Source organism: Pseudonaja textilis, chromosome 13, assembly GCF_049901715.1.
Source record: "Pseudonaja textilis isolate UNSWEBS1 chromosome 13, rPseTex1.2, whole genome shotgun sequence".
NCBI classification, from domain to species: Eukaryota; Metazoa; Chordata; class Lepidosauria; order Squamata; family Elapidae; genus Pseudonaja; species Pseudonaja textilis.
In genome coordinates, this window is record NC_142002.1 from 19,617,264 (window position 1) to 19,634,100 (window position 16,837).

The 16,837-nt window shown below is 42.7% G+C and overlaps 1 protein-coding gene across 3 annotated transcripts in view; it reads right to left on the bottom strand.

The window, feature by feature from the left end:
- Positions 1 to 3,470: 3,470 nt before the first annotated feature.
- The window catches only part of THSD4 (thrombospondin type 1 domain containing 4), a 147,264-nt gene continuing 133,897 nt past the window's right edge, over positions 3,471 to 16,837 (bottom strand). For 2 of the 3 annotated variants that reach the window (XM_087941658.1, XM_026709778.2), the window contains 3 exons: positions 7,973 to 8,152; positions 6,388 to 6,532; positions 3,471 to 5,760 (listed from right to left, as the gene is read on the bottom strand). In XM_087941658.1, coding sequence (XP_087797784.1) covers positions 5,618 to 5,760; positions 6,388 to 6,532; positions 7,973 to 8,152 — 468 coding nt within the window. In that variant the 3' untranslated portion in view covers positions 3,471 to 5,617. Of the gene's footprint in view, positions 5,761 to 6,387; positions 6,533 to 7,972; positions 8,153 to 9,952; positions 10,011 to 16,837 lie in introns of those variants that run through there. The other variant, XM_087941659.1, reaches the window with a different exon arrangement.

Sequence of the window (16,837 nt, forward strand, 5' to 3'; positions counted from 1 at the left end):
TAGAGAGACAGAATGCTAATGGGCCATTAGCAAAGGAATTTGTAAAACTTTCTCAGTTCCTTTTAAAGTCCTTTCCCACCCTTCTTGTTAAAAAAACTTTAATCAAGATTACTTTCAGAGAGATTTTTTTTTTAAATGCTGATATGCAACAGTGACACCATATGGCAGAAAAGTTCGCATGGATTTGTTCATGAAAAAAGCAGAAACAGATTGTTGGATCTGAGAATGTTTAAAGCAATGTACACACAACTTCACATCTTTCCCCCCAAGGAGAAAACAAGCATGCAAATTTAAACGTCTGGACCAAATTGTAACATTATAAAAGCCAAGCTTCGCTGTTGCTTTGGCCAGCAGAAAGAACACAACTACACAGACACACAAATATACACATAAGCACATACACCAGTGTGTCTCTTCCCACCTACCCTATTATTAGCTGTCTTCCTTTGTGATCTGGAGGGTTTCACGATAGATCTATATAATTTTGTTTTTTTAAAAAATCATAAAAGCTACACATTTTATATCTGGCATCAAAATAGCAATACCAATAGGATTTAGACTTCTACACCACTTCACAGTGCTTTACAGCCCCCTCTAAGTGGTTTACAAAGTCAGCCTCTTACCCCCAACAATCTGGGGTCCTTGTTTTACTGACCTCGGATGGACGGAAGGCTGAGTCAACCTTGAGCCGGTCAAGATTGAACTGCTAGCTGTCGGCAGAATTAGCTTGCAAAGCTGCATTCTAACCACTGCACAGCCACAGCTCTAAAGATGAAAATATTTATTATGTGATAAGCTTGTTTATAAAATGCATCTACGGGTCAATTTTAAGTTCTTCAGATGATAGAGTGGTTGCACAAATTAATATCTGTTTCTGCCCAACCAGGATGCTTGGGTGAATTTTTGAAGCTAACTCTGGTTCCAGAGGTGGGATTCAGCTGGTTCTGACCAGTTCTGAGGAACTGGTAACGGAAATTTTGAGTAGTTTGGAGAACTGGCCAATCCCACCCCTGACTGGCCCCGCCAATCCCATCTCTTCTCTGCCCCCCGAGTCCCAGGTGATCGGCTGGGTCTTCTTTGGTGGCCCTGCCCTGGAGAACGGAGCTGGAAAGCAGGTTAGTGGGGTGGGGAGGGAAGGGGGATTTTGCAGTAACCTTCCCCTGCCACACCCACCAAGCCACCAGGCCACTCCCATAGAACCAGTAGTGAAAACATTTGAATCCCAACACTGTCTGGTTTGAAATAATTATCTCCAGCAAAATCCTTTGGAGGCTAGCCTTCAAGAGCAGACACTCCCAGCGGGTTTAGGCGTATTACAAAGAGCTGAAGAGTTTCAATATTTTCACTCAGCAATTAATGGTACCCCTTGTGTAAACACAACCAGGAGCTTCAGGCATTTGGTAGGAGATCTAGAGTTTAATTCCCGCCGCAGAGTGGAGGTCACACCTTGTTAAACATGCAAATTGCAAACCAAATTTCAAGGACCATTCTTGCTTGCTTCATCAGCCTTTCATTCACAAAGCTCTGCCCTCTTCCTCCACCCGAACTACAGATATTTGCCACTATTGCAAATAAATGATTTTAGCAGTGTCCTATTTTTCTAGTTTGCATATTGGGGTGTGCCCTGGGCATTTGTACGGTCGCCCGAAAATCCATTTAGCAATCTTGGTTGCTTATCAGTCAAGGAGAAAGCTACTTGTTACTTAAAGATCGGTTACTTAAAGATTCTTTTCTACTTGTTACTTAAAGATTCTTTTTTTTAGGAACTTCCTTTGTTTTGTAAGCTTTTACTCTACGGCACCAATGTAAAGGAAGGATAATTGGGGTCCAGGGACAACACATCTGTGTGATTCACAGGCAAATCTTCTTTATCTTCTTCCCACAATGGAAGAATTAAAAGAGCCATCACCATCAAGCCCAGGATGAGAATTTCAACCAAGACTGGGTGTGAGGAGCCCTCTTCCCAAAGGGCTCTTGAGAAAATTGCAGGACGAAAAATAATAATAATAATAACTAGAAAAAGAGAATGCAAACATACAAAGAAGTAAATAGCGAAGGGTTTCTATAGAATTTGTGAGAGAGTCACCAAAATTATGATACAGGCAGATGCAGGTAATAGTGTTTAATGAATTCAGCAGCATTCATCATTCTCTAGTTAAAAATCGGTATAAAAAATACATTATTTTTATGAAAAACATACTTCTCCTATATTCTTTGGAACACACAGAAAAAGTCAAGATGAGGGTTATGAAATTAGAGACCTATCCTTTTTCTAAAAGGATATCCTTAGCTCCACTTAAAAAAGCAATAGCATTAGAAGAAGGAAAAGAGAGAGAGAGAAAAACAACTTATAGTAAGAAACCAGACATTAACATCTTTTAAGTGAATAAAAATTAAATACCCATCCAGGAAAGCTGCATTAAAATAAAAACAGACCAGATTTTACCCTGACTTCCACATCAGTACCCTATAATTTTGATTACCTCACATTCTTCCCTTCTCTGAAAAACTTACTATGTGAGAGCAGCATTCGGTAAAGGAAGAAAAACCTCAATAAAAGGTATTTTAAGTCTCTGGGCACATTTTTTTTTATTGTCTGGGGTCAATCTGCTTTCAATAGGCTGTGATTGCCCTAAAAATCACAGATATATACATTTGTGCATTAACCCTTTGACAGATCGGCATCTGCCCAACTGAGACATTCTCAAACGGATTCCAGATGACTTTCCTCAAAGAAATTCGCAAATATTCAAAGTCGGGAAATGTGCAAATATTCCAATTTTGGGAAAAGTGTAACATGGTATCCCACCTTGTTCCACCTGCCCGCTGCAAACTGATACAGGTGTTCACAGGAAGGATACACCTAACTTACAGAAGCAAACTTTAAATCAAGCGGTGAAATCAAAGAGGTGAAATCATACAACGAGTGACAGAGGAGAAAAATCTTGGTGAAAGTGGGTGGTGAAGATGCTGAGAGTTACTACTGATTACAAAGAGTGCTAGACACAAGGATTCGCAGTACTTACTGAAGCACTTAGTAAAAATCTTGAGGAATGAAAATGAAATTTAAGCAAGGTATACTTGTGGCATCTGTGGAGAAAATAAAGAGAAGGTTATTGTTGTTCTTTGATTTTTTTTAAAGGAATGGAGGAGGAGGGAGAAGGGAGGAGGAATGAGAGAAGGAGGAGGGGAGGAGGAGGAAGGGAAGAGGAGGAAGAAGATGAAGAAGAGGAGGAGGAAAGAGGGAAGAGGAATGAGAGGAGAAGAGGAGGGGAGGAGAAGGAGAATACGATGAAGAAGAAGGAGGAGGAGGAGGAGGAGGAAGAGGAGGAGGAGGAGGAGGAGGAGAAGAAGAAGAAGAAGAAGAAGAAGAAGAAGAAGAAGAAGAAGAAGAAGAAGAAGAAGAAGAAGAAGAAGAAGAAGAAGAAGAAGAAGAAGAAGAAGAAGAAGAAGAACCAAAACTATAAAAGTAGCCAAGGACGTTTTTATTTCATGTCTGTATTATTTTTTCACAATAATAAAAAATAAATTAGTCATAAGCAAAAATATCTTTTTTCCTCATTGGCGAATATGTGTAAAAATATTAAAGATGCTGTACAGATGCAGTCCAGGTGCATTGCTGAGCATATAAATCCCGAACTAGTCTAGAGGTCCTTTTAACTTATACATCTCTCATTTCTTAACACAAGAAGCCATGTGTAAAAATGGATGATTAACCATGGAATTTAAAAACAAACAAACATACCCCTTAAATATGGATTTAAGTATGATACTGATATATTCGACATGGTATAAAATTTCCAGGCTAAAGGTTGATTAGTACTATCAAAAAAACTGGACAAACATGGGAGTGGAATATATAAATAAATACAATTTTAGTCCCTTCTTTTTTGTTTGTTTGTTAAAAATACACCACCCCCAAAAAATCGCTTTCTAAATAATAGAACTATTTTGCTGTAGTGGCTTGATCTGCATAGACATCGTTTAGAATACGTACTTTCCTATAAACATCTTGTATTTACAAATATAAAAAAATAAGTTATAAAAAAAGTATATCCTTCTTTATTTTGTCAGGTGGGGTTAATTTTAGGTTAGTTGGCACAGGGAATGGTAGGGTGGGATCTCATTTTGCAAGTTGCCTCAACCTGGCTTAGTTTTCATGCCTCTGTTGAACAGAGATGAGAAATCTCTCTACTTTTGTATGGATCCAGCATAAACAAAACTAATTTCCTCCAAACCATGAGTTGATCTTGTTTATTGCAAAGCCAACTCTGGGGTCTGAGCTAAAATTGACTAGAGGGAGAGAGGTGGGATGAATAAAAACCTTCTCTTCAAATCTGAGTTCCTAATTCTTTCTCCGCTTCGAAGTGAGCGAGACACACCCTTGAGATGTCTATTTCCATCCAAGAATTGAAGGATGATGCAGGCGACCTACCCTGACTGGTTCTCATCCCTCGGTGACTTGAATGGAAATCAAAAGCAATCACTCGGCGATATAAACATAGTTAAGTGGGAACCCAGGATCATAAGGGAGCTTGTTCTCCACGCCTCCAAGAACAGGGGATGGAAATGATAGGAACACAGCCAATGTTCTTAGCCCAGAGGGACGCTCTTGTGCAGCCGTCCAACAAATCAAACATGGAGGCCACTAAACATGGCTTCTTTCAACTTGCTCCATAGCTGAAGAAAAGAACGCGGTGAACCTGAAAAAGAAGACTGAAACAACTTGATTGCTTTACTAGAAGACAATTGGAGTAATTGGAAACACACACACACGCCATTCTGGAAGATTTGTGGGGTGAGGAGGTGAAGGAATCCATTTTTACAAAAAAAAATAAAATACCCATTCCTCCCGTGCACAGCCCTCCATGAAGCTGCCTTTTCATAAGTCAAAGAGATCATGGATTGGGCAGGTCAACTTGACTCAAGTCAAGTCAACTAAGAGTTGTTTGGGTGACATTTTCCATAGCTATCCTTGTCCTTCAAAGAAACTGTGTGTGATGCCATATAGTCTCGCTCGGACAATACCTCTAATCTAGTCAACCGCAAATGGTCAAGTCTCTTTGCTCGGGGCAGCACCCAATCAGGTGAGCTTCATCAAAAGTGACAATGCAAAGACTCCCCTCACTTCGTCCCAGAAGTGCCAGATGTCCCATCAGCCCCCACCCCCAACCCCATGACTTCTACTGTTGATTTACAACCACAACGACTTATGATGGAAATTCCCGTCCCAATTCTGGTTATAAGTTTGAAGACTACCTCTATTGTCACACATCCTGAAGAGCTTAAAGACCAGGTTAGGGACAACAGATTGACATGGGGAAAAAAATCTATGAGGTCGCTAAGAGTCCTCAGTGACTTGATGGCACATCAAAAATCCATCCATCCATCCATGTGTCTCCCCGTGCCTAAAGCTTTGAAGGTCCAGCATTAACAGCACGGGTTTCCCCCAAGGTTTTTAGTACAGTGTATGTTAGTGGTATCCCCCCCAGAGGTACTTCCATCATCCCTTCCATCATTATGGGAAAACAAGAGTCACTCTTGGGAAGGTAGAAGTGTTGTGAAAGCAGCTTGGGAGGACTGAGGCATAGGTCCGAAGCCCGGGACGGAGCAGCTGTTATCGCCTCCCTAAAAAGCCCGACTGCCGATTTGCCACTCTGGAACAGGACACGCAGCAGGCCGTCTTGTAATAGGTGTAGACGCAGAGGCGGGCTTGAACCACAACGTTGCAGTTGTAGTAGTTGTCCTTGCAGTTTTCGTCTGGAAGCAGAACATCCAGAAAACCTCTTAGGGCAAGGGTCCCCAACCTGGGCAGCTTTAAGACTCGTGGACTTCAACTCACAGAATTCAACAGGACTTCAAGGTCCAGTCCAGGCGGTCATCAGGACACCGGCCATTGACTCAAAAGCTGTCTGTCTGTCTGTCTGTCTCTCTCTCTCTCTCTCTCTCTGTCTATCTATTTATCCATCTATCTATCTATATCTATCATCTGTCTATCTGTCTATCTATCTATCTATCTATCTATCTATATATCTATCTATCTATCTATCTATCTATCTATCTATCTATCTATCTGACCATCTGACCATCCATCCATCCATCCATCCATCCATCCATCCAAGAATCCGTTGTCCATACCTATCTATCTGTCATCTATTATCTATCTATCTTCCATCCATCCATCCATTCACCCATCCAACTTTTCCTTCTAAATTACAACTGAAAAAAATAACTTTTTTTTTTAAAGAGACACACGTAGCTCCGGTTAAAACCATCTATCCACCTATCCAAGAACTGCCTTCGTAACCTCAGGGGGCATAAATAGATTTATTTATTTCTCCACTAGATGGAGTTCCGTGGTTAGAAAAACCAGAGCAGGCTCCCTACCTATTTCAGGCACGCAGTCCTGGGTGTTGCAGGACTCCTTCTCCACAGGCTTCAGCTGGGGGTCACATTTGGTACTGGGGGACATGTCATCTGAAAGACATCGCACCTCCCGGATTCGGAAGCCCCCTTCGCAGGACTTGGAACACTGCAAAACCACGAAACAAAAGAATTGTGGTGAGGTTGGGTGGTCTGTCTTTCTGTCTATCACTTATCTTCTATCTATCTATCTATCTATCTATCTATCTATCTATCTATCTATCTATCTATCTATCTATCTATCTCTATCGTCTACCTATCTACCTACCTACCTACCTATCTATCTATCTTCATATTCCATCCAACTATCATCTACCTATGTCTATCTATCATCTATCTCCATATACTCATCAATTATCTATCTATCCATCCATCCATCTATCTATCATCTACTTACATACCTATCTACCTACCTACCTACCTATCTGTCTGTCTGTTTGTTTCTTCTAAAATCTGCATTGGTCCCTTCAAGTCTGAAGGCTCGTCCTTAACCAACCTGTTTAACCCATGTTTTGTTTTCAGAACTCAAGCTGTAGATGTAAATTTTTTAATCCTGCGTGAGGCTCAGCCTCAGCCCGGGAGGTGATGTGCAGAGACCCCCGCTGAGTTGAGCAGTTAATGGGATGACCCTGGCCAAGTCACTCATTCTCTGACCGATTCCCTCTCGAGATTATGCGAAGAATAGCAGAGTGAGCCAAACTGAGTTTCTGGGAAGACCAAAGGCGGCGGATGTAAATAATACCCGGGGTTATTATGCGCTTACCTTAATCAGTGCATTTATCTTTACTCTGCAAGCTATCTCAAGTGTTTCTCCGAGTAATGTTCTTAATGTGCATTTTTTTAATTAAGCAAAACCTTAGTCGGTTGCATTTTGGTTCCTGCTGTGACTAGGAATGCGGCGAAAAAAATGCTACGATGGACAGCAGAGGGAGAAACAATGGACCAACTCCACCAATGAGTGGTGAAAAAGAAGGGATGAATTTATGACTGCAGAAACAAACAGTGAAGGCAATGGAGGCCAGAACAAGACCGTGTTCTTGCTTTATGACCGCAGCATCAAAATCTACCAGGAGCTGACTTCGTCCGCAATCTTCCCGTTTTTAAATTATTCATTAAAGAATGTGTTTATAGCACTAGCAATAGCACTTAGTCTTATATACACCTTCTGGGTGCTTCACAGCTCTCTCTAAGCAGTTTACAGAATCAGCCTCTTGCCCCCCATAATCTGGGTCCTCGTTTTACCGACCTTGGAAGGATGGAAGGCTGAGTCCACTTGGAGCCAGTCAGGATTGAACAGCTGGCAGTTGGCAGAATTAACCTGCAATATTGCATTCTAACTACTGGGGAGGGAGGGAGGGAGGGAGGAAGGGAGGGAGGAAAGGGAAGGGAAGGGAAAGGAGAGGAGAGGAGAGGAGAGGAGGGGAAGGGAAGGAAGGGAAGGGAAGGAAAGGAAAGGAAAGGAAAGGAAAGGAAAGGAAAGGGAAGGGAAGGGAAGGAAGGGAAGGGAAGGGAAGGGAAGGAAGGGAAGGGAAGAAAAGGAGGTACGTACAGCGCTCCATTCAGTACTGAACCATTTAGCGCCACAAGGTTTGAGGTAGCAGGTCTGCTGGCTGGGCGGTCGTTGCAGGAAGGCGCACTCGTGGGGATTCAGCATCTCAAATTGGTTCTCTGTTTTCCGAATACAGATGACTTCCCTCTGCTGGGAGCCACTGCCACATTCGATGGAACACTGGATCGGGTGACAAAAAGGCAGAGATAGAGATGTACAAGGTGGACGGCTCAACTCTTTTGAGGATAAGAGCATAACAGAGTTGGAAGGGACCTTGGAGATCTTCTAGTCCAACCCCTCACTCAAGCAGGAGACCCTATACCATTTCAGACAAGTGCCTGTCCAGTCTCTCCTTAAAAGACTCCAGTGATGGAGCATTCACGACTTCTGGAGGCAAGTCATTCCAGTTTGTTATGATGTGTACAGAATAACCCTTGAGTAACAAGGATATGCACGTGGAAACGTTTATGAGAGTAGTTATGAATAATTATTCAGCCACACACAGATACACTAAATTGAGTTAAAATTTACTTTAAAAAATAGCACAGTCCAATAAACGGTCCAGGTCATATAAGTTTAACAATCCAAAGAATATCCAATTACAAAGTCTTCTTACCAGTTGCCTTTGTCATTTACGGTAAACAAAGATATCAAAGTATAAGCAGAGAACCTTAGATAGCAACAGAATGTCAGAGATACAGAACGTCAGAGAGAGCAAACTATCATCTCTAGCTCCCTCTTATGGTAATTTGCAATATAATCAACCAATCGGAATATACTATAAATCAATACAGTGATTTTTGTCTTAAAGCTACAAACATACATTGTTGGTTTATATATTGGTGGGCAGATTCCTAACACACTTGTTAATTGTTTTCAGCGTTAGGAAAGTTCTCCTTAGTCTAGGTTGCTTCTCTCTTTGATTAGCTTCCATCTGTTGTCCCAAAGGTGCTTTTTCAAGACTTCAAACTTGAAGAAGTTTCTCTTCTCATCCGAGGAGCTTCTTCTCAGAGCTGAAGAAGCTTCTTGGATGAGAAGCAAAACGTCTTCAAAGAAAGAACAAGAAAGTCCAGTTGCCTGTTGAAAAAAAAAAGCACCTTTGAGACAGCCGTTCTCTGGATGACTGAGAATCTCCATAGGCACTTTTCATCCATTGCTTCTTGTCCTGGCTTCAAGAAATTTGGACAATAGCTTAACCCCTTCTTTTGTGGCGGGGCAGTTTCTCAAATATTGGAACACTGCTATCCCGTCAACCTAGTCCTTCTTTTCACTAGACTAAACATATCTATTTCCTCCAATCATTCTCCTTGGCTCACTCCGGATTAGGATCTCCAGTGAACTGAACAATGTAGAACAGGATTTCTAAACCTTGACAGCTTGAAGATGGGTGGATACCAACTCCCAGAATTCATATGGCTGGCTAGGGAATTCTGGGAGTTGACATCCCGCTATCTTCGAGCTTGCCAAGAAGCCCTGATGTAAAAACTAACCACACCTCTTAGGACCAGCCAAAAGATTACAAAGTTTGATTTGCTATTCCTTCTATAGATCTTTCAGCCAGTCCTCAGTCTTCAGGGAGGAAAGGAATCGAAAGTTCACATCATTTCTGCACAATCAATGTTTATTCCAGCCATTATCAAATCCCACATCATTTCTGCACAATCTGTGTGAGTTCCAGCAATTAGGTGCCCTGGCTAACCAAGGATATGCGTACGATTGTAACCTGTTCCAACGGAAGAGATACAATGGTGAAATAACTTGGTTCCCTATTCATCTAAGAATATCCCATAATATCTTGAAACAGGTTTGATGGAACAGGGGAACATGTATTTGTTTCCAATTAAATATTTTTCTGGAGAAGCAGCAGTCCAGAGTTATGTTTATTTTTCCCTCTTGCCTTTTCCAAAATCCATTTATTCCACTTGTCTTGTTTCTATATCCAGGATTTTGATGCTTTCCTGGTTCCAGTTTGGATGTCTTTTTTTTTTCCTTAGGTGTTCCAGTCCGTCAGGAATCACATATTGATGTCAGCAATTTCCTGAATTGATAAAGTGACCTAATCGCTATTAAAATAAGTGCGCAACGTGGAAAATCACCGTAAGAATATTGTGTCCCATTTTTAAAACAACCACATGCTGAACTCAGCCAACACAGAAACAGCTTCTTGTACCTTGAATAGCAATCACGAGAAAGCAAGGAAAAATAGTGGCCAGTCCAAGAAACGTTGGCTTTGGATTTTAACACTTTGCTTTGGTTTTTTTTTGAGTTCATTCCGGCTTAATTTGCAGCAACCACCACCAAGATGCCTGTCTCTGCTCAAGATCTGTTGCAGGCATCTTACTTTAATCAGGAGGACTAATTGATTCTGCTTAGAAACAAAATAAACAGGCGGTTTGATACTTCAAGTTTAATAAGCACTCCTTTTCACAGAACACCAGTATCGGTTTGCAAGATTCCACCAAACGTCATGTGGCGCTAGAGAAACCAGAGCTAGGCCAGTGTGTTTGACCTCTCGTTTAAAGTGGGGAAGGAAGGAAGGAAGGAAGGAAGGAAGGAAGGAAGGAAGGAAGGAAGGAAGGAAGGAAGGAAGGAAGGAAGGAAGGAAGGAAAAAGAAAGAAAGGAAGGAAGGAAGGAAGGAAGGGAGAGAGAGAGAGAGAGAGAGAGAGAAAGAAAGAAAGAAAGAAAGAAAGAAAGAAAGAAAGAAAGAAAGAAAGAAAGAAAGAAAGAAAGAAGGGACGGAGGGAAGGGAATGAGGGAAGTGAGGGGAAGGAGGGTGGAAAGGAGGCAGGGAGGGAAGGAAGGAAAGAAAGAAGGGAAGGGAGAGGTGAGGAAGAAGAGAGGAAGGAAGGAGGGAGGGAGAAGGAAGGAAGAAGGGAGGGAGAAGGAAGGAAGGAAGGAAGGAAGGAAGGAAGGAAGAAGGGAGGGAGGGAGGGAAGAAGAGAGGGAGAAGGAAGGAAGGACCTTAAAAAAATGAGAAAAATATGTATGAGTAAAATCCTTCTGGGTGTACCATAATAAAGAAAAAACGAATAGGATTGTGGCATGGATGGATATTTAAAAGGAAAGTCTTGCAGTTTTTATGAGGGGTTTCTTAGGAGACACTGAGCGAGTTGGCCAAAGGCGAGCTCTGAATTTCATCCCATTTGTTTTCCTCCGTTTAGGTAACTCATTCAATTAGATCCCGAGGAATCACAAATTCCCTCACACCCTTTACAAGTAGCAATGGAAAGCAGGAAATTATGGCACTTCTTAGTTTCCAGGGCAATATTCCAACCGGAATGCATTTCTGTTCATGTTGTGTTGCAGTCCTCTGATCAAAGCATGCATTTAAAAAACAACAACAACAGGCATATATAACACCAAGCGGTTCTCTGATTTCCATACGTTTTTAAACACATTCTTTCAGGGGCTGAGAAGAGGATGTTCCTTTTGTATGCCTCTCCTACCCAAATATTTGCAAAGACCATCTTGAAATGAGGCGGATCTAAAATCAGAAACCCAAGAGGATAAAGAGCCCTTCCCTTGTGGCAGCCATCACACAAATGTGTGGTTTTTGCTTTCCCCCCCCCCCAAAAAAACACAAAATTGCATCGGTGCAAAGGTGACCTGAGTGAAGGTGAACGTTTTTCCTACTTCTCCAGAAATTTGAGGTGAGGATTCAGCTTGACTGCTGGCTTCTAAAAAAACCCCCAAAAAACCTCTCCTCCTTTTCCATCTTTGGGGAGGAGCAGCAATCCACCCGGGGTTTGGAACACGGACTTTCAGGTGTGAAAAAGCTAATTTTGGCTTTTGAAGATCTCTCCTGTTTCCTTAAAGGTGAAGTATACAGACACAGCACTCTTCCTGGCAACTTTGCGAAAATGATCTTGAGAACAGGGGTCTCCAACCTTGGCAACTTTAAGCCTGGAGGACTTCAACTCCCAGAATTGGCTGGGGGCTTAAAATTGCCAAGGTGGAAGACCCCCTACTTTAGAAAACAACTCCAACGATTAAACCGGTTTCTAGGTCACTTTGTAAGCTACGTCGCTAAAAGGTTTGGCGCTTTGCGTAGTCTAGCAGAACTGACTCTTATTTTAAAAAGGGGAATATGTTTTGATAGGCCAAGTATATTTTTTGTCATCTTTGAATAGACGTAGATCAGCCGCCCCAGTGAAAAGTACAGGCTGTTCCCAGAAAAATCAACACACGTGATGCCTAAAATGTTCTAAAAGCAGCCTAAACTGACCCAAATCCAGAAGAGCAAATGTTTTTAGTATGGTCTGGTTAACAGGGATGGAGGGGAAAGATAACTTAGTCTAAACTCATCGCTTTTAAATGTTCACCAACAAAAGCAAAGACTTGTGTCTCGGTGTAAGAGTGTCATGTTCTAAGACGGCAGTTTGGGGTTGAAGGCCGGCAGGAGTTTGGCACAAGAACCCAATACCCAAGAGTAATAGACTGTGAGGTCTTGGTGCTCTCTGAGCTTGGTGGTTTTTCTTGCAGATGACCCAACTATGTAACACGATCAGTGCCAGAAGGGAGTGGAGCTGCGAGGAGGAGGAGGAGGAGGAGGAGGAGGAGGAGGGGGAGGAAAATGACTGTGGGGTCCTTGCTATTCTCTGAGCTTGGTTGTTTTCTTGCAGACGTTTCATAACCCAACTAGGTAACATGATCAGTGCCAGAAGGGAGTGGAGCTGGTGAAGAGGAGGAGGAGGACGACGACAAAGACAACTGTGGGGTCCTTGCTGCTCTCTGAGCTTGGTTGTTTTCTTGCAGACATTTCATGACCCAACTACGTAACATCATCAATGCTAGAGAGACATATTCTCATGTCCAACAGAGAGCAAATCCCCCACCCCACCCTGCATTGATGAGATTCCCTAGTTGGGTCATGAAATGTCTGCAAGAAAACTGCCAAGCTCAGAGAGCATCAAGGACCCCACAGTTCAACTCTGAGCTATAAATATTCTCTTCTACGCACAGTAAACTAATTTGCCTTGTACAATATATAGAGAGGGATATAACACGTCGAACTGAATACTCTTATTCAATACCTTCTCTACATCTGGCCTCAGGGCTGTAATAAAACACCCTTGGCCCTACCTTGCTGGAGACTTTAAATTCCATCTGTTTGGAAAGTCCTCGCTCAAAATCTCTTCTCCGGAGATTTTAAGATGAAGAAATGTTTCTTCAGCTCTAGAATTTCCCCCATTCTTTCCCTGTCGGATCCTTTGCTTGGGCTCCGGGTCTCCTGAATTCTAAGAAGAGCATTCTTAAAACTCATGGATGCAATTTGGAGTCCCTGAGTTTCTTTGCTGTTCCAGAATTCTGCTGTTATTGATCCATGTGTCTTGATAAAAAGTTTCAATCAGCTACTGGTTTCCATGAAGAATATGAGGATTTCCTTTTTGGGTAAGTGGACCCGCGCAACAGAAACTTGAGTCATTGCAGGCATCTGATTTTCCTTCTCAAGGGTGGCATTTAATCAAGTCAACGAAACCCGCTTCTGTATCCATAGAAACCAGACATGATGTGCTCCTATCCAGTTTAGCTTTGTCCTTTACCTAGGCGGTCCCTCCAACCTTGGACTTCAACTCCCAGAATTCTTCAGCCAAGCCAGAATTCTGGGAGTTGAAGTCCACAAGTTGTAAAGTTGCCAAGGTTGACCTGTTCCAATTTCCTGGGCACAGATGCACCTCTATAACTCCAATATTTTCAGTTCCTCTTCCCTTTCTTCTCTTCTGATTGATGGAGTTGAGATGATTTATCTGAGCTGGCTTTTCAAGCCATCATTATTTTTCAGATGCCTGAAAGGCTCACGTATTTATCCTGATGTAAGGGCTCGTAAATTACCTCTGTTTTTCAATGAAGACACCAGCGATCATAAAGCAGGAACCAAGTTGCACAATTTTAATGAAACTATTTTGAAAGGACAATCATCTGCTTTCAATACGACAACACTGAACGGTGCTTTTGTGCCATTTTCTCTGCTTTTCGATCTTACGATATCAGTCTGTGCCCATCTGTTGCAGAGAAAGAGATTATAACTAACAAAGGAGAATTAAAGTCTTGTGGGTTTTGAAATGTTCACGGGGTGCCTATTCTTGAAGAATTTATTACCTTGGAGAAATAAATTAGAGGCCTGGGGTGAGAGGGTAGATTTATAGATAAACTCAACATGGATGTCTGGAGTTCAGACATAATTCCTGTTAACAGCATTGTAAATTGTGGGTCTCAGAGCAAATTAACTCTTAGGAGAGCAGTTAAAACCAAACGAAAACTTTTGGCTGTGCAAAAGTTGTGGATTTTTTTCAGGGAAAAAAAAAAATGTTTGTGCAGTGAGAATGACCTGCTGGTGCTTAGCAAAGCCTAAGGTATGAGTATCGCCAGCGTTACTAGGGGAAACAAAATAGAAGAAACGGCTTTCATTAGAACCGAATAAGCTTCTAAAATCCATGGTGTAAAATTGCCATCCGGAGAATCTCCAAATTCTAGGCTTAGGCGGATAAAGGGCGAACGATGACAGATGATCCTTGACTGAACAATCATAGTGGAGCCCAAAATGTCCGCCAGACAGCTGTTGAATGAGTTTTGCCCCATTCTATGACCTTTCTTGCCACAGTCGTTAAAACGAATCTGGCTTCCCCATTGACTTCGCTTATCAGCAGGTCTCCAGAGGGAATCAGGAGACGCTGGGACACTCCAACCGTCATGAATACGAGTCCGTTGGCAAGGGTCCAAATTTTGATGACGTGTCCACGGGGATGCCGCAATGGTTGTAAGTGTGAAAAATGGTCATACATCACTTTCTTTCGGTGCTGATGTCACTTTGAACCATCATCAAACTAACCAGGGGTGGGATTCAGGTGCTGGTTGGGTGTGGCCTGTCGAAACTGGGAGGGCAAAAACAACCTCCCTCGGGCTCTGGAGGCCCACTGGAAGCCAGAAACGGATCCATTTTGTGACTTCCGGTTTTTCTAAGAGGGATGTTTTTCACCCTCCCAAGGGTCCAGAGGTCTCCCCTGAACCCCTGGAGGTGTCATTCCCCTGTTGAGGTCCGAGGAGGAAGATGAACAGCTGACAGGGATTGGAAGTGTGGCTCCATTGGCTGTGGAAGAAACTGGGGAAGGGCAAAGTCTGGCTGGGCAGAACAAGGGAGAGGGGGTTCAGAGGAAGACCCAGGCCCACCCCCTCTTCATCCTAGAGCACGCAGGGAAGACGGAGAAGGGAGCAACATGGGTTGCGTGGCTTATGGGGGAGGAAAGGGCCCTGATTCCCTTCATTAGCCACACCTGGGAAGAGAGTTTATAAGAACTGAATGCTGACTGAGGCAGCTTCTGGGTGCAAACATGACTTTATCCTGTGTTGTTGTTGCTTATTTGTGTTCTTGGCATCTTCCCAACTGTGTGAGTGTTGCCATGCCTTCACATCTGGAATTCTTGCTCCTGCCCTGCCAGACTAATGACCTCAGTTTGGCTTGATGGGACTTAAAGTTACAGTTTTTGTTGACCATGTTTTGGACTTGATTCTCTGCAGCCAAAGGCTGTTCCTGAGAAAGTTTTTCTCCAGCCCAAAGGTAACCTGGACAGTGGGGGCAAAGTTGAAGCTAATAAAGGGACTCTTATGGATTATCTGACTGTGTTGCCTTTGTGCCACGCCCCTTTGGGTCATCACAGGAGGCCCTCTGGAACCCAGGACTTCTGGAAGGCCCTGAAAACGACGGACTGAAAGCAACTGATCTAAACCATGGCATCTGTAAATTTAATACGAGCATGAGAAAAATTTTTCACATCAAAGCTGAGTTAGTGGGAACCAATCCTCGATTCGGTCAACTGTCTCTTTGATCACAAGGTGGCTCCAGGCTTTCTAACGGAGATAAGGAGAAGCTGCAATGTTTGCAAAAATTCTGTAAAAGTGCCTGATAACAAGTTATAAATCACACACATACACACCCCAGTGAAAAACTACTGGCTTCAAACCCCAGGTCTCTTGTTTTGACTTCACACATATTTGCAGCATCTTAGTAAGCATTGAGTCTCAAGGTCGGATTAGAAGAATGTGAGATAAGTGGGTTGCAGATTGCAGGAGGAAGACTTTCGCAATACTCTACGATGTTCTTCTTTGGATTAAAGGAGCAGAATATAGAGTAACAGAATTGGAAGGGACCTTGGAGGTCTTCTAGTCCAACCCCCTGCTTAAGCAGGAAATTTTATACCACTTCAGTCAAATGGTTGTCCAATCTCTTCTTAAAAACTTCCAGTGTTGGAGCATTTATGACTTCAGCTGTTCCACTGATTGATTCTTCTCACTGTCAGGAAATCTGTTGCTTCTTGTCCTGCCCTCTGATGCTTTGGAGAATAGCTTGACTCCTTCCTCTTCTTTGGGGCAGCCCCTGAGATGTTGGAACATTGCTATCGTGTCACCTCTAGTCCTTCTTTCCACCTAGTATTCTCAACTACGACGGTAAGGTCTTCCTTCTGATCTTGTAGCAATGCTTGGTTAAAAACAGGGGTTTCTAACCTTGGCAATTTTAAGACTTGTGGACTTCAGGATGCTAGGATGTCCAGAACCTAGAGGACCAAGTGTGACCAACTTGAACGGTCCCTGAATAAAAATGGTCATAAAGGACCATCTGAAGACATATTGCAGGAGTAGAACTCATGGCTCCCACCTTTATCGTTTCAGCGTGAAAGGACTAAATTTACAGCCATTATCTTATTTCTGGCCCTGCCAGAAGGATCACCTGCCTTGCTGAAACCCAGTGATGCTTACATCATGGCTTACATTTTCAGCAGGCTCTCCTGAAGGGCCTTCAAAACTGTAGGGCCTGAAAGAGAAGTGGGAAATGGGGCTACTCTCCACATACACCCCGGCTGAGAAATCAT